The 22,138-nt window shown below is 39.1% G+C and overlaps 1 protein-coding gene across 1 annotated transcript in view; it reads right to left on the bottom strand.

The window, feature by feature from the left end:
* The window catches only part of LOC148845044 (crossover junction endonuclease MUS81-like), a 45,538-nt gene extending 23,659 nt beyond the window's left edge, over positions 1-21,879 (bottom strand). The window contains exons 1-11 of the mRNA XM_088955835.1: positions 21,376-21,879; positions 21,138-21,241; positions 20,954-21,032; positions 20,775-20,861; positions 20,621-20,674; positions 18,185-18,392; positions 15,549-15,702; positions 15,260-15,393; positions 15,016-15,164; positions 4,367-4,424; positions 3,457-3,615 (exon numbers count right to left, since the gene is read on the bottom strand). Coding sequence (XP_088811961.1) covers positions 3,457-3,615; positions 4,367-4,424; positions 15,016-15,164; positions 15,260-15,393; positions 15,549-15,702; positions 18,185-18,392; positions 20,621-20,674; positions 20,775-20,861; positions 20,954-21,032; positions 21,138-21,241; positions 21,376-21,575 — 1,386 coding nt within the window. The 5' untranslated portion in view covers positions 21,576-21,879. The remainder of the gene's footprint in view (positions 1-3,456; positions 3,616-4,366; positions 4,425-15,015; positions 15,165-15,259; positions 15,394-15,548; positions 15,703-18,184; positions 18,393-20,620; positions 20,675-20,774; positions 20,862-20,953; positions 21,033-21,137; positions 21,242-21,375) is intronic.
* Positions 21,880-22,138: the final 259 nt, after the last annotated feature.

Genomic DNA, 22,138 nt, shown 5'->3' with positions numbered 1-22,138 from the left:
AACAGTACAGAATCTGAGTAGCCTCAGCTACCCCACTACTCTTTAAACTTTTCCACCTATTAAATTTGCTTTTCAGCCTTACAACTGAGCCCAAAAACAATGTTCACTGTTAACCCCTTGCTTCGCTAGCTGATCTGCAAAACCATTTGCTGCTCTTGGAGTCCACTGAAACAATAACTGCATGTCCTTGGTTATGTAATTAAGCTTCTTGATTTCATTTCTGAACAACCAGGGAGTCTTTCCATTCTAACCAGCTGATAATTACTTTGGAGTCGCCCTCTACAACCAACTTTCTCACTCCTAATTCCACATCTTTTTGTATCCCAAACACCACTACTTTTAGTTCAGCTGTAGTGGAGTCTCCCCATCCAATAGGGCCCGAAAACAGCCCCACCACATCCCCCTTGTCATTTCTTACTACCCCTCCAATTCCAGACATACCCGGGTTGCCAAAGATGCTCCCATCAAAGTTTAATTTGAGGAAACCAGATACAGGGGGTTCCCAATTTCTTAAGACCTTCTATTTTGCTGATGACGAGGATGATACCATCCTCCAATTCCTGATTATATCATCTGTAGTAAAATCTGAGAATAATCCCAAAGATTTTACCCAAGAGGTCATTTTTATCATAATCCCTTCTATAAGCATTTCCTTGTGCCTTATTTTTTCTTCAAAATTTCTCACCTCCCATAGCACCCAAAGCACTGCTGCCCATGTGCATCTCCATAGAGTTCTGCCTCTTCTTTTTTGGTCATCTGAAAGTGGAAGAGCCAAACAGCCTTTCCAAGTTCACCGGGGCATCCCACCTGCATCCAAAGAGAGAAAAAACCATATTCCCAAATGCAGCTAGCAACAGAATAGGAGACAAAAATATGAAGAGCAGTTTCGCCATTTGACTCACAAAAAACACACCTATTGGGTGAAAGACACCATCCAGGCCTCTTCCTCTGCATCAAGTCGTAGGTGTTAATTGCACCATGGTAGACCTCCCAACAGAAAGCACCCACTTTGGGGGGAATAGGGCAACACCAAACTTCTCAGACTAGGAAGTCAACCCCAGGTTGATAGGAGAGACCAAGGTTTTAAAAAAGGACGCACAGCTGAAAGATCCAGAGGGATTAGGAGTCCAAAGCCTAGTATTTTGCTTAGAAGGATCGATATACACCCCATCAAGCAACTGAAGAAAAGAAGACACCAAACCCAGTTCAGAATCTCTCACATTTCTGTGAAGACCCAGACTCCAAGCACCACCAGACTGGGAGGGAGAAGGGGATAGGAATCCAGCAACCGGTTTGCCCTTAAGAGAGGAAAGTGCATAAATTGAGGGGAATAAGTTCTTTAAAAAAGAGTCACCCACCCACACATCTTCCCAAAAATTAATTTTGTTACCTGAATCAAGATCAAACCTGACATGACTGAGGAGCAACGAAACTACAGAGGGAGTTTTTGAATCGCTTTCCAAGGTGATGCGCTGAATGCCCTACTAAACACTCCAGCATCCCAACCATTCTCTGAGAGCCCGTGTATGCTAGTCACAATCTTGTGCCACAACCTATCTGTCTCGTGTGGGTACCTCCATAACCACTTTCCTAGTAAAGCCTCATTCCTTTCTTTCAATCTCCCTAGCCCCAAACCTCCAAACTCTTTCCTCCTAGTTACTGAATCCCATCTTACCAAATGATCTTTCTTCTTCTCGCCCGGTTCCAACAAAAAATCCCCCATTATCCTCTCTAATTTCTTTCCAATAGCTTGAGGCATACAGAACACCGAGAGGTAGTAAACTGGAAGGTTTTCTAGGGTAGGCTTAACGAGAGTAATCCTGCCCCCCAAAGAAATATAATTCCTCTTCCACGTAGACAACTTCCTTTCAAACCTTTCCACTACTGGGTTCCAGAAATCTAAATTTCTAGGATTTTCCCCGAAGAGGAAGCCTAAATACTTCAGTGGCCGATCACTTCATAAATAGCCTAGCTCCCCAACCCATAGGTTAACCACTTCTTAAGCTAAATTGATCACTACCACTAGACTTTTATTGATGTTCACCTTTAGATTTGTCACTTTTTCAAAAAGGTTCACCAACAACCTTAGGTTTCTTGCCCCCAACTCACCTCCATTCTCACAAAAGATAATGGTGTCATCCACAAATTGTAGGTGAGTTACCACCACTCTCTCCCTTTCTATTCTCCATCCCTTTAACAGACCAACCTCATCTGCCTTCAAGATCAATCTACTAAAGACCTCTCCTAAGATGGTAAAAAGGAAAGGGGATAATGGATCCCCTTGCCTCAGTCCCCTTAGGGCACCAAAAAAGTCCTCGACTGCTCCATTTACCAGTAATGAGAAGTGAGAGAATTTCAAGCATCCTATAATCCATTTGCACCATCTTACTCCAAAATCACACTTCCTTATCACCTCAATTAAGAATTCCCAATCCACAAAGTCATAGGCTTTCTCTACATCCAACTTACACACAATGCCCTTCCTTCCAGATTTCTTGAATTCCTCCACACATTCATTGGCAATGAGTATTTGATCCGATATTTGTCTATCTTGGATGAAAGCCACTTGGAATTGAGAGATGATTGATGCCATCTTCATCCCATCTCCCTCCTCCAATTACCCTTTTTCTTGATCTTTCTTCCTTCTTCTTCCTCTCAAACTCTTCAAAGGCTTTTAAAGCAAATTCCTCACCTCCCCAAAAGAACAAACCCAAGCTTTTGCCAATTTCTACATCCCTTCTAGCCACTGTCTTGATAGAAACAATACCAGTTTTCTCCATCTCCTTTTCGAGACTTTTATCAGGGTCTCTAATAACAGCATTGGAAGCCTTGTCAGGAGCATCAATAAGATGATAAGTCCTTAACTGCTTACACAGGATAGTGGTGTCATGAGAATTTTCATTCCCAAGAACTTTATCTGTCGTTTTAAAAATCTTCCATATTTTATACACCCTTTTAAAAATCGATAACAAGGGCACTTTGTCTTTTTATTTGTTATTTCTTCCATCATCCTATTATAAATAGATTTAACAGTGCCACCAGCCTCTTCTCTCTTCTGTTCTCTTCTCTTCTCTATTTTTCTTCTTTTCTCAAAGATGATAGATTCAGCTTTTTATTTCTTCCCAATCATCCCACAATAGCCCAATAAATTTTTCCTCTCCTGCTAAAACCACTTCCTTGCCATTGCCAAATAAAATCCAAAACACACGTCAGAGAAGTTCAATTCAACCCAACAATACTCAAAATAACCTTCCTAGTTTCCTGACAATGATAAGAAATAACGATATTTCTGCCTGATTTAATGTGGCCATGTTTGTGAAAGGAATCTAATATCCTTTAATAGAAGACTTGCACAACAACCAAACAAGTAAAACTTCCAAATGTAAGACGAACCATTAGCATTATATAAATTCAACATTTTAGCAAAAAAAAAGGATAAGTAAATAAAAGCAATACCAGAAGCCTTAGTTTCTGATCTCTATAGCGGTTATCTCTGATTGATTGACGTAAATCATCAACATCCTTCCTCTCTACAATAAAGTCAAGTACATATTCAGTGTCAAGATGTTTGTGCCGAGCTATCCATATTGCATCTCCAACAGGTAATCTTCTGACCTGTGGAAAGATGTGCATATGAAATTATTTACTTATACCAAATGAAATGAATAATCAGATTGCCTAACAAACACTAAAACTATTACTCAAAGAAATGCAAGTAAACATATTAAAACCAAAATGTAGAGATTCAGAAATCCAAGTAATGGGACACTTGGAAGCCCCATTACTTGATACAAGAAATTTTATCATTAGTTGCATATCTGCATGTTATATGTGTCTGTTTTTGTGAGATATAGAAAGAAAAAGACTCCACTCTTTTAGGTTAACCGTTAAAGTTGATCTTCTCCCTTATCAAAATTGACTTCGTAACACCATTATGATTGTTTGCATTTTTTTATTTCCAACACATATACTTTATCAAATTGTTTTGAATTTCATACATATGCTTTTCCCTTTTCATTTATTAACTTGGAAGGCATTTTAAACAAACCACTCATGAATTATGCAACCTGGAAACCTGTACAAGGGTATCATGTCAGAGACTGCAACTTTTAGTGCAAAGGTCATATCTAATACTGTATCCAGCCATGTCCTTGCAATATCCAGATAAAATAGCTAATGACATTCAGTAAAACATCAATCTATACCAATCAATTCAAAAATAACAAGAAGTACCCAACATGGTGGCAAGTTTGACAAAAGTGACTTCTATGTTATATAAAAACTACAAAAGAAACTACAACCAACATTCAACTATAACAGTAGAAGTCAATGAATCTTTCCAGAAGGAACCTCTTTAAGAACTAACCTCTACTTGAATTTTGAATTGAGTGCTTAAGCTTTCAAAAAATTTCCTACATCGAGACCTGCAAACCGTAGAAATAAGTTAAAAAAAAACCATTGATGCCAAAACTAAATGATGCTTTTATTTACTACAGTGAACAAGTATTTTTTTTTTTATGAATACAGTGAACAAGTATGTTGAAGTTTAAGATAAAGTTTCTTGCAATTTCAGTGTTACCTTGTGTTAAGAAAAGATAATGAACATTCACCAAAATCCTTTTACTACAAGATTACATATCAAAAAGTCTTTTAAGACGAATTTGAACAATTTGTTACAACATAGATCACTTTGTCTACCTTAAGCTGCATTTGATAAGAGTTGGTTTGGTTTTGCATTGATAAATTCTGCACTCTTGCGAAAACATATGTGATTGTGAGCGTACAAACACAAATTCCAAGACTAAAATCTACCTTTTTTACATTGACCAACTTTGAGTGCAAAGTTAATATCCACTTTTAGAAAGCAAACTTTGCTCTCATTTTGAATGTAAACATGTCAGGGAAAAAAAAAGAAAAACAAATTTGCTGTCATTTTTGGGGATTTTAATGTAGCATCTGCCCCTTTAAGTAAACTTTTCTCCCATTAGGAAGAATGGTTATAATCAGGTATTTTAATCTAACATCTGCCCCATTAAGGAATACCTTGTAATTTAGATATTTCTAGTGTTAATATAAAGCATCTTTCTCATTTGAGAGAGAGAAATTTGCTTTTGTTTTTTTTTTTCTTTATTGATTGATAACTGATTACTTTTTTGAATTTAAAAGAAAGTGTACAAGAGAAAGTGGGAAAGAGACAAGCCCTCTTATCTCTCCCCTTAGACTATAATTATAATTAAAAGTTACATTTGTGCCCAAAAGCAATTGGTTGCAAATGGATCTACAAGAGGAAGAAGGGCCCCAATGGCAGGGTTGAGACCTACAAAGCTCGTCTAGTGGCGAAAGGATACACTCAGAAAGAAGGCATCGATTATGAGGAAACCTTTTCGCCCGTGGCCATGCTTAAATCCATTAGGATCCTGCTAGCTGTAGCAGCTTACTATGACTATGAGATTTGGTAGATGGATGTCAAAACTGCGTTCCTGAATGAAGATCTTACTGAAGATATCTATATGCAGCAACCGCAAGGTTTTGTAGCTAAGGGTCAAGAACACATGGTATGTAAGTTGAATAGATCCATATATGGACTCAAGCAAGCTTCTAGAAGTTGGAACATCCAATTTGACTCTACGGTCAAAATGTTTGATTTTGAGCAGAATCCGGATGAACCCTGTGTTTACAGGAAGACCAGTGGTGACAAAGTTACATTTCTGATTCTGTATGTAGATGACATTCTACTCATTGGGAATGATGTAGAAGTGTTAACTACGATAAAAGTATGGCTATCACAGCAATTCTCCATGAAAGACCTTGGAGAAGCCTCCTATGTACTGGGTCTTTGACTCTATAGAGATAGATCGAAGCGGATAATAGGATTATCCCAATCTGCTTATATTGACAAAATAGTCAAGAGATACAGCATGGAAAACTCCAAGAAAGGAAATGTTCCTTTCAGGCATGGAGATAATCTCTCCAAGAAGATGTCTCCAAAGACCTCTGAGGAGATCGAGAGCATGAAAGACGTTCCCTATGCCTCAGGCGTAGGGAGCATCATGTATGCCATGCTGTGCACTCGTCCTAACATCGCCCAGGCAATGAGTGCAGTAAGCAGATTCCAGGCCAACCCAGAGCAGGAGCAATGGACTGCTGTGAAATGCATACTTAAGTACCTTCGAAGGACAAAAGAGCTTTGTCTGGTATTCGATGGTAATTCACCACAGATCCAAGGGTATACAGATGTGGATTTCTAGTCAGATCCAGATGATAGAAAGTCTACATCTGGATATGTTTTCACGATAGGATCGTGTGCTGTTTGCTGGAAAAGCAGCAAACAGGGGTCCACAGCAGACTCCACAACCGAGGCCGAATACATTGCTGCAAGTGAAGCTGCCAAGGAAGCCATGTAGATGAAGAAGTCCGTTCACGAATTGGGAGTAGTTCCATCCAACACATCACCCATCCCATTGTTGTGTGATAACAATGGAGCGATTGCTCAAGCTAAGGAGCCACGAGCCCACTCGAAGTCGAAGCACATCGAGAGGAAGTATCACGTACTCCGGGAGATTGTTGGTAGAGGGGACATATTGATTCAGAAGGTAGCATCAACGGAGAATGTAGCAGACCCGTTGACTAAGCCACTGACACAGAAAGTGTTCGAGAAACACGTGGAAAGTATTGGACTCCGGCTTATACCAGATTGGACCTAAGTGCAAGTGGGAGCTATTAGACAGTTGTATGCCCTTAGCTTTAATCAGAAATATGTACATTATGAATTTATTGTAAATGAATAAAGTACACTTTTGATTCATGTTCCTGTGGTGTGTTTCTGTGTAATACCCTTAAACTGGACACTTAATGAGACTTGTGTTAGTTTAGAATGTTCACAGCCATTGGGTAAGTCTGGGGAGATTTATCCTGCCAAGGCTGACACCGATGTGTTGCCAACTGTTGGGGTGGCTTGTCTCAGCTACTAGGGTGAGACCCTAAGCACATGCAGTGTAGGATTAATAGAACCTTTCAATCGGACCAAATTTCCAGAATTGCCCTGGACCTTGGAGATAGATGGGCAAAACTGGAAAGCTACAATTATGATACTACACTATGTGTCGGATCAAGCTGTCTTTGATGTACCAATCAGTGAGATCCTTAGCGGGAATCAAAACCTGAGTATGTTGGGACAGTTCGAGAATTCATCTGAGTGGGTGATCATAGTGACAGGATCAGCCCCTTTGTCGGACAAAGGTAATGATCGGGGATGCACTCTCTCTGATGGAAACCAAGACTGTCGGCAGCCGATTTCAAGTGTTGAGATTTTGTTTTGCAATATATATAATACATATATATATATATATATATATGTTATGGTTTCGAAATGATTTGCAAAAAGTTTTAATTTCTGGGATCCATGTAAGCAGAGAGTGCAACATTGTTCCTTGCAGTCGAGGGAGAGGTCCTCCCTTGTCGGACAGTGTTTGATCATTATGGGCTAAGAGGTTAAGTGTAAGACCATTGAGGATAATACCTGATGGGTAATCTTGCATTTGCCCACAGTCCTTGGGTGTTACAAGGTGGCTTGGCCCAAAGACCACTTAGAGTAAGTGTTGAGCCCATAGAGCCCATAAGATGGGTTTCAAGGGGTGCGCTGTCCATAACAGTGTACTCGGTCAGACCTTGTAACAAAGGTTGGGCTGAACCCATGTGGCTGATGTGTAGATCAATGTTTGGGTCCCATGCCACACAAGAAAACCCAACTGGGCAGCAGTTTGGAAGGCTAAGTGAGTACATAACCTTAAATGGGCCTTAAGCCCATTTCGAACTAGGCTGATTTGATCAGTCAATTAAAGGGGGCGAATTCTGAGGTGGATCAGCTCATAGGATTGGGCATAGACCCTATCCACTTAGAGAGTCCAAGATCTAAATAAGACTTAGATCTGGAAGCCTCCTAATTAGATTAAGAGATGGTTGATCTAATCTGCAGATAAGATAAGGGTTCTCCCTTATCACTTAAAGGGACTTCTAATACAAATATAATTTGGATCAGCAACTCCTAATAGGATTAGGAGTTAATCCCTTTAAATCTATAAAAGGAGGAAGGGGGGCGACAGCCTTTAGACATGCAACCTAAGACTCTTGTCTTCAGAGCTGAAATCACAGAAGAGAAATTCCTGCAACCTCTACAAAATCTCTCTTGTCGCCTCCTTCCTGCCGCCGCCATTACCTTCAGTTCGATCCCCAGTTCTTGGAAGAAATCAAGATCTGATCTTGATACCAATCTTTTGGGAAAAAATTGATTGGAATTGTACTCACAAGCCATCCAGTTGATTCTTGCGAAGGGTCAAGTTCTTTTGAAGAACATTGTTGATTCTGCTCCATCCTGCACTCGTCATCTTCAGTGGAAGCAGTCTTTGGATCCTTCCTTGGGCGTGAACACCTCCATTGAGAGATACTAATTCTCCGTATCAGATACATCCTCCCTCCTACTCCTTTTGGTTCAGATCTGGTTTGGTTAATGGTTCAAGATTGATCCTTCAAAAATATGTTTTTCTAAAATAGGGAATTCGCCCAGTCCATTCCGCAAGACTTGGGCGTCCATGTGATGGATATCCCATCCCTTCACAAACTCTTTCCTCTTTTCTCTCATGTCACTCATAACAATAAAAAAAGAGTCCATTCAAGAGGAATTTAAATGTAGCCCAATAGGTGACAAGATGACGGAAGATTCACTAAGATGTTTTAGCCATTTGCATAGATGACAATTGGTGGCACCAATAAGTGGCTTGGTTCAGTCTAAAAGAACATGGGACGGGGCAAAGTAAGCATGGGATAAAGCAACAAGACTTCATTTAAGGACTTATGACTTAATAGAAAACAGTGCTCCCGATAGAGCACACTAGTGGGACAAGAACCCTGTAGTGAACCCCAAATATTTTGGATTAAGATTGAATTCAATCAAGTTGTAGATTGGAAGGTACAGATAAGACCAAATTTGCCATTAGCTGCAATAAATTTTATTTCACCATGAAACACTATAGTATGAAGATCCATTGTTTATTATGATTGCATTTGTTTTGATGTAAAACAGGTGGAAAAACAAAGTTTCAGCATATAAAAAGAAGTGTACATATAATTGAAACTTCACAATAAAATAAATGGTGCCTATCATAATAAAACGATTTTATCATTTATTGACATTGTTGTTTTCACATCCATGAACAATATATTTCCATTCTAGGCAAACATATGCACAAATGTGATGTAGCGATACAAATTTAAAGCTAACAACTAACAAGGTAGTACTGGAATAAAACTGGACTTTACAGTAACTGAACTTGACCTTGGGAACAAAAGAAGGCCTAGAGAGGTATGTGGTCGCTTGTGGTGATTGAGAGAGAGAGAGAGAGAGAGAAAGAGATGTACGGATGAGAGGAGAAAAAAAAATCAGTACTGGCTACCGCCAGTTTTCTATTTATATTAATCTTTATAAAAGAGATGAAATTACAAGTATGCCCCTTGCGGCATATCCTAAGATAAGAACAATAAGAAAAGAAAGAAAAAAGGGCTAGTAGTTGAAACTGTCCTACTACCAGCAATTCTAAAGAACAATTAAGCCTTACAACACTCCCCCTCAAGTTGGGCTGAAGATGTCTATCATGCCCAGCTTGTCACATAACTCATTGTCCCGCGAACACGGAATTCCTTTTGTAAGGACATCAGCAAGTTGTTCCTTGGAGTTGACATAAGGGATGTAAATTTCCCTTTTTTCTAGTTTCTCCCTTATGAAGTGCTTATCCACCTCAATATGCTTGGTCCTCTCATGTAGGACTGGGTTGCTGGCGATGTTTATTGCAGCCTTGCTGTAATAGTAGAGAGTCATAGGATTATGAACAGCAACTCCAAGCTCACCTAGAAGGTTCTTTAGCCAAAGGACTTCAGCCACCCCATGTGCCATAACTCTATACTCAGCTTCTGCACTTGATCTTGCTACAACACTTTGCTTCTTGCTCTTCCAGGTCACCAGATTCCCTCCCACATCTGTAAAGACTTCCACCTTTAGGTGATTGTGTTTACTGAACAGTAGGCTCGTTCCTGGATGTTTCTTCAAGTATCTAAGGACCCTCTCTGCTGCTTCCATGTGTGGCTTCTTAGGAGAGTGCATAAACTGGCTCAGAACCCCAACTGAATAGGCAATATCTGGACGAGTCATGGATAGATAAATCAACTTCCCCACTAACTTTTGGAACTGCTTTACATCTTTCAAAGGTTCACCAATACAGTCACCTAGCTTGTGGTCCACATCCATAGGAGTATCTGCCGGCCTTGCACCTAATTTACCTGTATCCCGTAATAGATCAAGGGTGTATTTCCTTTGAAAGACAAAGATACCCCTTTTTGAATGGGCAACTTCGATCCTAAGGAAATACTTTAGGAGTCCTAAATCTTTCACTTCAAATTTGGATGCAAGGAATTGTTTCAAATTTAGTATCTCTGAACTCCAACTCCCTGTAATGATGATATCGTCTACAAACACTATCAATACGGCAACCTGCTCCTGACATCTCTTCACAAAGAGTGTATGATCAGACTGACACTGTTGGAATCCCATCTCTTGAACTGCCATGTGAAACTTACTGAATCAGGCTCTGGGAGACTGTTTTGAGCCGTAAAGAGACTTTCGTAGCTTGCACACCTTATTTTCACTTCCCTTGGCACAGAATCCAGGAGGTTGAACCATGTATACCTCTTCTTCTAAGTCACCATTCAGGAAGGCATTCTTTATGTCCAGTTGATGCAAATCCCAATCAAAGTTAGCAGCTAAGGACAGGAGAACCCTAATCGAGTTCATCTTAGCCACTGGAGCAAAAGTCTCATCATAATCAACTCCATATACCTGTGTGTACCCTTTGGCTACTAGTCTTGCTTTGTACCTTTCAATTGTTCCATCTGCCTTGTGCTTAACTGTGAACACCCATTTGCCCCCACGGGTTCTTTCCTCCTTCATGGCATCTATCCATTCGCGTTATTTTAAGGCTTCTGCAACATTCTTGGGAACAGAGATGCAGTCATCTGCCAATAGGAAGGCTTAGTACGAGGGAGAAATGTGGTCATAGGAAACAAAGTGAGTAATGGGGTGTTTGGTAGTGCAGGACCTGACTCCCTTTCGTTGGGCAATTGGGATGTCTAGGTCGTCCACAATGGGAGTAGGGTTAGGGGTTGGACTTACCTCCTGGGATTCTGATGATGTCAGTTGCTCAGTGTTTGGCTGCTCCACATTTCTATCACACTGTTAATCTCTCCGACGAATACATTGGAAGACACGGAAGGGAGTGAGGTCCGAAATAGAAGGAAGAGGTACCTAAACCTACTTCTCGTCTTCCACATTACGGCTCTCCCCCTGAGGAGGAGGGAAGAATGGCTCGAACTCAAAAAAGGACACATCCATAGACACAAAAAATTTACGACTAACCGGGTCAAAACACCAATACCCTTTTTGAGAGGATGGGTATCCCAGAATGACACAAGGAATGGACCGAGGGTCTAACTTACCTCTGGAAGGAGACAAATCATGGACAAAGGCCCGACAACAACCAAAGACTCTCATGGGGATGGAAAATAAAAGAGACTGAGGGTACAATAACTGATGAGGGGCCATGTAATTCAATACTTTGGAGGGCATGCGGTTGATGACATACAGAGCTGCAAGTATAGCATCCACCCAAAACCTTTTTGGGACATTCATGTGTACATCATCCCGCGGGCTACCTCAAGGAGGTGTCTGTTTTTCCTTTCTGCAACACCATTTTGTTATGGTGTTCTGGCGCATGAGCTTCTATGAATAGACCCATGGGAGGCGAAGAACGCATTATCGGATTGGAAGATCTGTATTTCAACATGGAATTGCGTGAACACCATCCTCTGGAAGCCTTTCACTATCTTTGGAACCTCGTCTCTGCTACGCATAGGAATTACCCATGTATAGCGAGAGTAATCATCAATCAATGTAATAAAGTACTTATTTCCGCCCTTAGAGATCACATTTGTAGTCCCCCATACATCAAAATACACAACATGGAAAGGAACATTTGATCTTTTATTGCTTGAATGAAAGGTTGGTCTATATTATTTACTCAACTGACACGTTTGACACATGAACTCTGATATTGAACACGACTTAAATAAAAGTGGAAACAAACATTTTATTATTTCGAAAGAAACATGACCTAAACTACTGTGCCACAACAAAATTTAACTCTTATTTGACTGACTATGCGACTCTAAGGATGACACGGAGAGACCAACTTTGTTGTCAAGAATGTAGAGACCGTCCACTAGGCTTCCTCTACCAATCGTCCTCACAGAAGTTAGATCCTGAAATACACATGAGTCAGCAAAAAAGGTCACTACAGTTCAAGGAGTTTGTAATGCTACTAATTGAAAGCAAGTTTATGGGAAGTTGAGGGACATGCAATACACAATTCAGGTTGAGGCCATGGGGAAGGGATATTGATCATTGACCTGCAATGGAAGGAAAAGAACCATCTGCAAGTCTCACTCTATCCCTTCCTGACAAAAGGCTATAAGACTGGAATAAGTTAGGCTTATCGGTCATGTGATTTGATGCCCCTGAGCCAATGATCTAAAGGGAATCTGTGGGAGTGGCATGGAATGCAGAAGCCACATTACCTGAAGTAGATGCAAAAGAAGTAGAGAGAGTACCAGTGACTGAGCTGTCCATTTGCCGCAATGCCCTACCATAAGATTCCATATGCTCTCTGAATGAATTCATTATATCCTCCTTGGGGTCAGGCTTATTAAGGGGATCCCGGGTACTACCGGCAACTTGAGTGTCTTGAGTTGCCACATGTGTTGTGCTTGTTCTTTTCAACTGACCTTTACCCTGTTCTTGATTCTTTGCTGCCCACTTGGGTCTCCCGTGGATGTCCCAACAAGTGTCACGTGTATGTCATGACCGTCTACAGTGGGTACAAAATAGTTTATCTTTATCATCTACCTTCTTAGGATCACCTTTCTTTCCTGTTGAGCTGTTATTCATCGCAGCCAAGGGAACTTGTTGCTCCCCCTCAACCATCACACTCCGCCTGCTTTCTTCAGATTGGACAAGGAAGTATACTTCGTGTACCGTAGGCAATTCTTTGCTTCCTAGGATCTGCACCCTCAATGGTTCATATACAAGGTTCAGCCCTAACAAGAAAGCAAACACTCATTGTTGAGAGACCAGCTTCCTGTAGGCCTTAGCATCATCATCGTGCTTCCACTCTATGGCCTGATAATGGTCCACCTCCTTCCATATGGAGGAAAGGGCTGAATAATATGAGGACAAGCTACGGTTTCCCTGTTTACATGTTGAGGACTCAGCTTGCAATTGGTAAACCTTGGCGTAATGCCTTTGCTCAGAATAGGTAATTCTGGCCTGTTCCCAGATCTCACTGGCGGTGTCTACCCACATAAAATTCTTTTTCACATCAGGTTCCATGGCTGCGAGGAGCCAAGACATCACCATACTGTTTTCTTGGTCCCACCTATCATGTTCAGCCATCTCACCCTTGGGTTCTTTCACCCTTCCATTGATGTAACCAGCCTTACCCCTTGTCGTTACATAGAGTTTTACACTCTTAGCCCACTCCAGGTAGTTCAAACCGTTCAAGGGAGTAATTGGCATGGGAAAAACCATGTTTTCACCTCCCATACTTGCTGTGTTGCGGGTTGGTGTATTCCCCGGTGAGGTTAATTCATGACTTGCCATTGAATACTACAAAAAAAAAACAATCCAAATGCCACCCAACAGCACAGCCGCCACAACTAGAATATAGTAACTCAGGGTTTGCTCCTAGAAGGTGAGCAACAAATTATTGAAAATTGCTGAGAACACAGGGTCTACTGCTGAGAATAAGGGTTCAGTCAATACAACGTCCAAACAGAACGGTAAAGAGTTCGGTCACCAGTTCAGCACCACCAATACAGACATTACTGTCAGTCTGAATGTGGTTCCCCCACTCTAACCATCCAATGTCCAAACAAGTAATCATTAAATCAAGGCATGAGCCCTACGTACCATTGGATAAAGAGTACTGAGACAAACTGAAACAGAAACACACCTGTTCAGCACTGGATAACCGAGAAGTTTGCACCATCAACACCCTTCTTCGATTAGGGTTTCACTGCACCAGCACCACCCTACGGCCAGAAACTGCTAGGGTTTCTCAGAAAACCGCCGCTAGGGACCACTAGGGTTTCAGCAGAAGTAGCCGCCAGAACTTACTAGGGTTTCTGCAGATACAGTCGCCTGAGAGGACTGAAAACAAGCCGCCGCTAGGGTTTCTGTAAAGGTAGCCACGTCCAATCACTTTTAGAAAGGTTGAAGCTAAGATCGTAGGTCTCCTCCAACCCAGAAAGCCTGCTCTGATACCATGTGATCGCTTGTGGTGATTGAGAGAGAGAGAGAGAAAGAGAGGTACGGATGAGAGGAGAAAAAAAATCAGTACTGGCTGCCGCCAGTTTTCTATTTATACTAATCTTTATAAAAGAGATGAAATTACAAGTATGCCCTTGGCGGCATATCCTAAGATAAGAACAATAAGAAAAGAAAGAAAAAAAGGACTAGTAGCTGAAACTGTCCTACTACCAGCAGTTATAAAGAGCAATTAAGCCTTACAACAAGGTCTTTCCATTGAGATCAGATTTTATAATCAAACAGATAAAAAAATACAAATTTCCAAAAAAAAAATTGTTAAATACTACAGCCAATAAGTTCCAATATGTATCAGTCTATATCAGGCAATAAAATTCTATTAGTAGGTGGGAATAAAAACAACAAAAATGAATTAATGAAATACTTCAATTCCTAAATCCTAGTGAATGTTACTATGTATAGATTTCTATTAGTAAGCAATAAAATTCTAGGTTTTCAAATTCCCATATCTGAGGCCACACCAAGTTAATATAAATGTATCCTTGTATGAACTTAAAAGGTTACATTATTAAGAAAGCTAATTCACTGACCTGTGACCAGTAAATTGTTCCCGATCATCCAATATCAAGACTACATCATATACATCCCCAAACCTCTCCCCAAATCTGAGAGGGGGCATTGCTAAAGTAGTTGCACTGGCTTCAAAATCTTCAGATTTTGACTTGGTGATGGGGTGTTCCTAAACCATCAATAAAATATAAGTCAATCAATAACCAAGACTTATGTAATCCATTACAAAGCAAAGACCAGAATCACTTATTCCATCAAACATACCAACGATGAGCAAGCTTTCAAGTTAAAGGAATAATTAGCTGATTCAGTTGAACATGAAGACTCTGAACCACACTGTGAACCAGCAGAAGCAAAAGTTCTCTGGTTATTCGCTCTTCCAACAAAATCTTCTTGACCTGGTCATTAAGAAGGTTACATATCAATACAGGATACTTCAACTATTTAATTATGAGTTAATATTTCATTTTTATCAATAGGAGGTTTTACTAGCTTTTATTGTCAACATTGTGAAGACAAGCATACCAGAATTTGTTAAGGTATGTATAGGCACCTGATGTTGCAAGACAATCGTTTCCAATATTTTGTTTGAACTCCAAATGCAAAGGATAAACTTTTTCTCTATGGTGATGTAAAGCAATAGGATGAGATGAAGTATCCTTCCAAGCTACTTCCGAAACTTTTATTGAAGTAGAACAAACCAGTTCCTTTAACACCCATCATACAAAGAAGAGCATCCATCAGAAGGTAATTATCAAAATTCAAAACTAATTTACAAATAATGAGTTTCATTAGACAACAAAAGCTACAAATCTGTCATTCAAATATCTATATTTTATTATGGTATTAGTGCATAACAAAGAGACCATAGCCTTGCATTTTTCCCCAGACAATAACTAAACTAATTTTATATTACATGACTGAACCAGAGCCTAATAATAATAGGTGAGCAAAGAGACATATACCCAGTGGCATATAATAAGGTAAACAGGGCATCAGTTGGTGGAATGTTACAATGATAATACCAAAATGCAAATGATTATGGCATCATGCAACTGAAAAAGAAGAACAAATAATACATATTTAAACATTAAAAGGGTATAGGAAAATAGCAAATTTTCTCAAAACATAAAGAAAAGATTCCTAGATATAACTTCTCCCTTTACATAGAGACGGAGAAACAAAATAAATACAAAATTAGGGAGGCTTAGTTGAATTTTTAAGATATTGCATCCTAAAGTTAAAGTATCTCTTCCTCTAACAAACTTCTCATAAGAAGTTTCATTAATGAATGCCTACTAGAATTAAGCATGAGTTATGATGAGAATGCATTACTGAAATATAAAGATGTCTTGTGAGGTATTTGTTCAAGTCAGGCTTCTAGAACTTCTCAACTAGGGAATTTCTATTCCCCTGCACCTTGTGTACTTGTTTTCTTCTTAATTATAAAAATAGGTTTCTAATTACAGGGTAAAGAACAAATGGAAAAGCAAGAGAACGCATTACTCTGATTCAGAAAAACAATAATTTAGAGCATGGAATTCCTTCTAGCAATATATTACCACCAGTAGAGATCCCATGAACTAGATCCATTTATTGATAAAGCAAGTTCCAACTTCCAAATATTGAAAACAACAAATTAAATTGGTTAAAAACAATAAGAATATCAAACATATTTCTTCTGTAGCTCTTATTGCCACTAAACCACCAGAGGTCCCAAGAGCTATATTAATTGCTTGAATAAATCAAGTAGCAAGTATTACAATATGATGAAGCTCATATAAGCAAACTATAAAATTGATGCAGTGCATAAACAAAGACCAGGAAAATAACCTTACATTCTTGTTCCAAAAGATAGAAAGATAACTAAAATAATACTGGGACATAGAAGTATTAACAAATTCATTCTCATTTAAAATGCAACATACCGAACTTGATCAATTTTTAAAAACTTAAACAGGTAAGAAAGACTGTCACTGTACACCCTCATTACAATAACTTCTACTGGCTCATTACATTGAACAATTTTGGCAGTGCATGCATACCTTCCAAAATAGATCTTTAGATAGATTAGTATCAGTTATCACGGCATAGACTAATTTTCTGTATTTTCTATCATATATAAATCTTTCAAAGTTTTCTTTTTTTTTTTTTTTTTTTGAGAAGAGGTAAAGTATGAATTTCAATTAAAAAACCCTGAACAACTAGAGCAATGTTTAAAACACGAAGGCGTGACGCGAGGCATTCCACTACCTAGAGGCGTGAGGCGTAGTTCAGAATGCAAGAGGCGTAAGCCTCCCGAACACAAGGAAGCATAAGCCTCCTTAAGAGGAGGGGGGTTAGGAGGAGGATGAAGAGGAAGGGAGATTTCATTTTTTCTTTATTTTTAATAAAAATCTTTTATATTAAGAAGAATAAAGATGCATAACATTAGTTGAAGGAAGGGGGGGGGCGGGTTCTAGGGGCAAAGCCCCCCAGCCAAAGGGGCAAGGGACAAACCACTTTCTTTCCCCTTATCTTTTCTTTCCTTTTCTCTTTTTTTCTTCTCTTTCTTTTTCTTTCCCTTTCCTTTCCTTTTTTTTTTATTTTTTTTTTTTCTGTCTTTCTATATAAGATGTGCATGAGGTGTACGCCTCTAGCACGCCTCATATAACTCAGAGGTGTCAGCGCCTCTGGCATACGCCTCAGGGCGTTTTGGGAGCGTCTTACCAGGCGTACATGATTTTCTAAGGTGAAGTAACAACTACCAAAAATAGTAGTACAAGCACGAATCCATCAACTTATGGGGAGAGTGCAAAGAAATTTTGATACACCAAGAATGAAAACAAACTACTCATATTTGGAGATTCCATAAACTATCGTGATTAATGCAAAGATTACAAGTTTCCAAACCCTAGAGGATACCAATTCCTTATAAAGATTTTATGTTTAGTTGATTGGAAATTACAATTCAGCATCCCAAGAAATTAAAATAAATGTTCGAAGTGAATCATAAAATGTTTTCATAAATTACAATTAATAACCAAAAAATTTACTAAAGAACAACAAACAAAGAGATTAAGTGAATTGTTACAAATAAGATAAAATAAACTTCAAAAAAGGAACAAGAGCTCTCTGGCCAAGGAGCCTAACCTACATATCTTACTCTCCAAACAGAGAAAATAGGTTCTTGTAGAAAGTAGACTTCACCTGATCACATAATTCAAGTGGGATGTCACTTGATTTCTTTTGGCTACTCAAATCAACAGATAGTGATCGGACCTCTTTAGCAGCTGATTTAGAATGAGGAAACCCCATATCTGATGTACTGTCATCTTTATTTGGAAATCCATCCACTAAACCAGACCTTGAGAGGCATTCACATGCTGCTTCCTTGCCTTCTTGAGTTAGCATGTACCTGCACAAACAAAAAAGTTGGTAATATCATTACTATCATCATCATCTAAGCCTTATCCCAACTATACGGGACCACCTACAGCCTACATGAAGCCTGTTTTTCCATTCTGTTCTGTTTATGCAAGATTTGCTACTTGAATTTAATGTGGATTTCTTAATATAGTGAATTAAACTCAGAAATGACAACTTACAACACTTCACAGTCTGAAGTCTCAAGATTCATTTATGGTTCCCCTTCCTTTGAAATTAATATATTTAAACTACTATTTAAAATATTTTAATTAATATATTAGTATTATTTTTGAAAATATTGCAATTAATATATTTAAAAAACTACTGTCTTAGTTATGATGATTTGCCATGTTTAGAGAGAAAATTTAATGTTCTTAATAAATATAATTTCTATTTTTTCAATTAAAATGCATGCTGAATGGTATGAAAAACTAGAGAACAAACCAAAACTCAGTATTTTATTCTGTAAAATTCATATTGACTAGGCTACTCCCACTGTCACTTAGATACCTTTCAACCATGAATGAAGGTGCAAGAAGCTCATGATTCTTAAGTGAGGACACTAGAGATAATATCAATAAAAAAAGGCACCACAACAACTCTTCAAGGAATTGCATTTCTTATGTACATTTCTGAAAGCTAAAATAACCATGACCCATTATGTCATCCTAACCAAAAAAAGAAAGAAAGAAAGAAAGATAAGGCCCAACAAAATTACTTATTTTCAGATCAGCTTAGAAAGCCTTACACATCCCAAAAGAAAACTGCACAGTAATGAAATTAAAAAAAAAAAATCAGATAAGTCATTATTTCTATGCATCCACCTAAAAATATTTGCACAAACTTACTTCCCAAACTTAAATTAGGTTTAGTGGGCAAAAAAATATCCTAAATTTTCTTTACTATGAAATGCATTTATATAATGCACATGTGGATAATGAAAAGAAAAGTTGCTCTTAAGGGTGGCTGTGTACAAATTTGCTCTTTAAGGGGGATAATTTGGCTTCTTGTGTGGTGGTAAAATTTTTTGAGGGCTCTTAAAGTTTTTTTCATTTGTACAGAAGTTTGCACAGTGAGCAGTTATACAGAGTATAGTGCAAATACTCTTTGAGCAATGCCTTAATCCCTCTGCAGGATGCTGCTAACTTGGCCCCTTCAGGGTCTGAGTGGCAAAGGTAAGCTGATTTGGGAGATGGTTCCAGCAGCCCAAGTCTTTTGGAATTCTATATATGGTGCAAATACTCTGTGGGCTATGCCTAAGTCCCTCTGCAGGGTGCTGCTAACCTGGCCCCTTCAGGGTCTGAGTGGCAAAGCTAAGCTGATTTGAGAGATGGTTCCAGCAGCCTAACTCTTTTGGAATTCTATATATGGTGCAAATACTCTGCGGACCATGCCTAAGTCCCTCTGCAGGGTGCTGCTAACGGCTAACCTGGCCCCTTCAGGGTCTGAGTGGCAAAGGTAAGCTGATTTAGGAGATGGTTCCAGCAGCAATTATGTGGACCTTTATAATTGAAGGGAATAGGGCCATAGGAGGGTCTTCAACGATATAAGTAGGGAGGAAGATGAGCTCATTGAGTTATCAGTTGGAAAGCTTCATTCCTGGGCTTCAACATCAAAGGAGTTCCTTTCCAAACCCATGGGTTGGCTGCTGCAAAAATGTGAATATGTGGAGCATTTGATGTATTTAGCATGTGGAGTGTGGCTCCTATGCAGGGAGCAGCCTCCAGCAAGCATGTTGTACCATTTGCTTCTTAGTGTTAGGGCCCAGTTTAGACTTGAAATCAGATGGAGAGCACGCACTTACAATCCAAGAGCACATTCTCACAGCGTTTTCACAGGAAAGTCACAAATCCAAGTAAAGTGAACACAGAGCAGTGCACCATGTTCACGGAAAAGGGTACTAAGGTGTGGGTGTGTCCATTACTCCACTTTTTTTCAGGTGCATTGAGGTTGCTACATCATACGTCCATTACTTGCATAGCAGCATAGGTATTGATTTGTTGCTTCACTCATCTTTAAGCACTACATTTTGACTTTGATATGTAGATCTAATTAAATGAAATGGGTAAGAAAATAACAAATAAGCATAAGAACATAAAATATAAAATTAGATGTTATAAAGGGAACCAAAAAAAAAAGTGGTACTTTGCTGGATTACTCGATCGCACAACTAAACCCTTTCTTATCAATGTCTGCATGGAGTTCCATCCAGTATACCATTCCTTTGGCGAGCCTCCAAAAGGATTAGCTTTTCCCCTCCCTTTTTCTGCCCTGTTCATAGAAATTCAATTTGAGTCATTATCCTCACTTCGATCACCATTCACCAGAATTAAAAAGGACCAAAGAAACCATCAACACTTAGATGACATACGCAATTGGCCCCCGTGAAAGCCCGCTTGCTCCAGCAGCATCAATAAGCTCCTGTTTGCGCATAAATTCACTCCCATTTGCTTGTGCCCTGAAAGAGCAGATTTTGCAACTCATCCAGACACCAAATTATGAGAAAGAAAGAGAGTAAAACTAAATAGAAATGTAAGACGTAGACTTTACCTGTAAAGGGTAATCAATAACGCATATGCCGCTGAATTCTTCTGTGGTACATAACGTCTGGTTCCATTAGTTTTCTTCCCTGAAAATATCAAAGCAAAACAGGAACTGAGGCAATTATTGCATTTTCTTCATAAATTTTGGCATTAAGCATGTATATAAACAAAAAGGCCTTCAAATTTAATACCTTCCTGCGTCAAGTCCTCAGGTTCAGAAGTACCCACATCAGAAACAACCACATCGCTCTCGAAAAACCCTTTCATGAGCCTCAGAATCCATTTTCCCACACCCCTAACAGAAATCCAACCCATATTAATAACCAATAATACTACTACTACTACTACTACTAATAATAATAATAATAATAATTCCGCAAATAAAAAGGATTCAAAAATAAATATTTCTGCAGAACCCTAAACCCCTACTTGATCTTAGAGAACTCCTTAAGAGTCTTGACAGGAGCTTTCGAGCTGCAGACACTGCAATAAGCTTTGTAAAGCGTCATATCTATGTGTTCCGAAAGTCCCTTGGCCTCAGCCATTTCTTGCCTCTTATTCCACATGTACGAGGCAAGGGCTTCATTTTCAGGGCAGTGAATTTGCTTTTGATTCCTTTGAATCTCCATTTGAAAATAGAGAAACGCTTGCAAAAGATAGAAACTTCTGGGGCTCAGTTATGTCTCTCATTTTCAAAAAAGGCTTCAAATGAAAGAGTGGTTTGCGTTTTGTTCGCCATTTTCTCCATGAACAAAGGACCGAATAATTGCAGCGGTAGAGTCTTCAGAGGTTTTTCTCCAAAGAGCAAGATCCGCGCCAGAATCTCTTCGAGTACAGAAATTTTGAAAAGGTGGGAATACGTCCGTAATTGCCATTATGCTCCCAATGGGGATGTGAAATTGTGAATGTATTGGGTTGGACTCCGTTCAAATCAAAATCTATTTCCACGGATTGCCAATAACACATATTGAATTTGGACGGATCAATATGACATATTGGATTCATCCTGATCCGTCCATAACGAATTTATATTAGATTGAATCTGGTCGATTGTTAGAAGATAAAAACGTAGGTGTCAATGGACCAGGTATGAGTTGAAATCAATCTTAATTAAGAGGAATTTGAATAGATTAGACAGTTTATGGAACCGTCCAAAATGGTCCAAAATATTTATTGGACCGAATTGGACCAA

Source organism: Nelumbo lutea, chromosome 7 (genome assembly GCF_056320005.1).
Source record: "Nelumbo lutea isolate HS-2025 chromosome 7, American lotus-T2T, whole genome shotgun sequence".
Taxonomy (NCBI): domain Eukaryota; kingdom Viridiplantae; phylum Streptophyta; class Magnoliopsida; order Proteales; family Nelumbonaceae; genus Nelumbo; species Nelumbo lutea.
The sequence above is the reverse complement of the archived record's forward strand: the minus strand, read 5'-3'. Positions and strand labels throughout refer to the sequence as shown.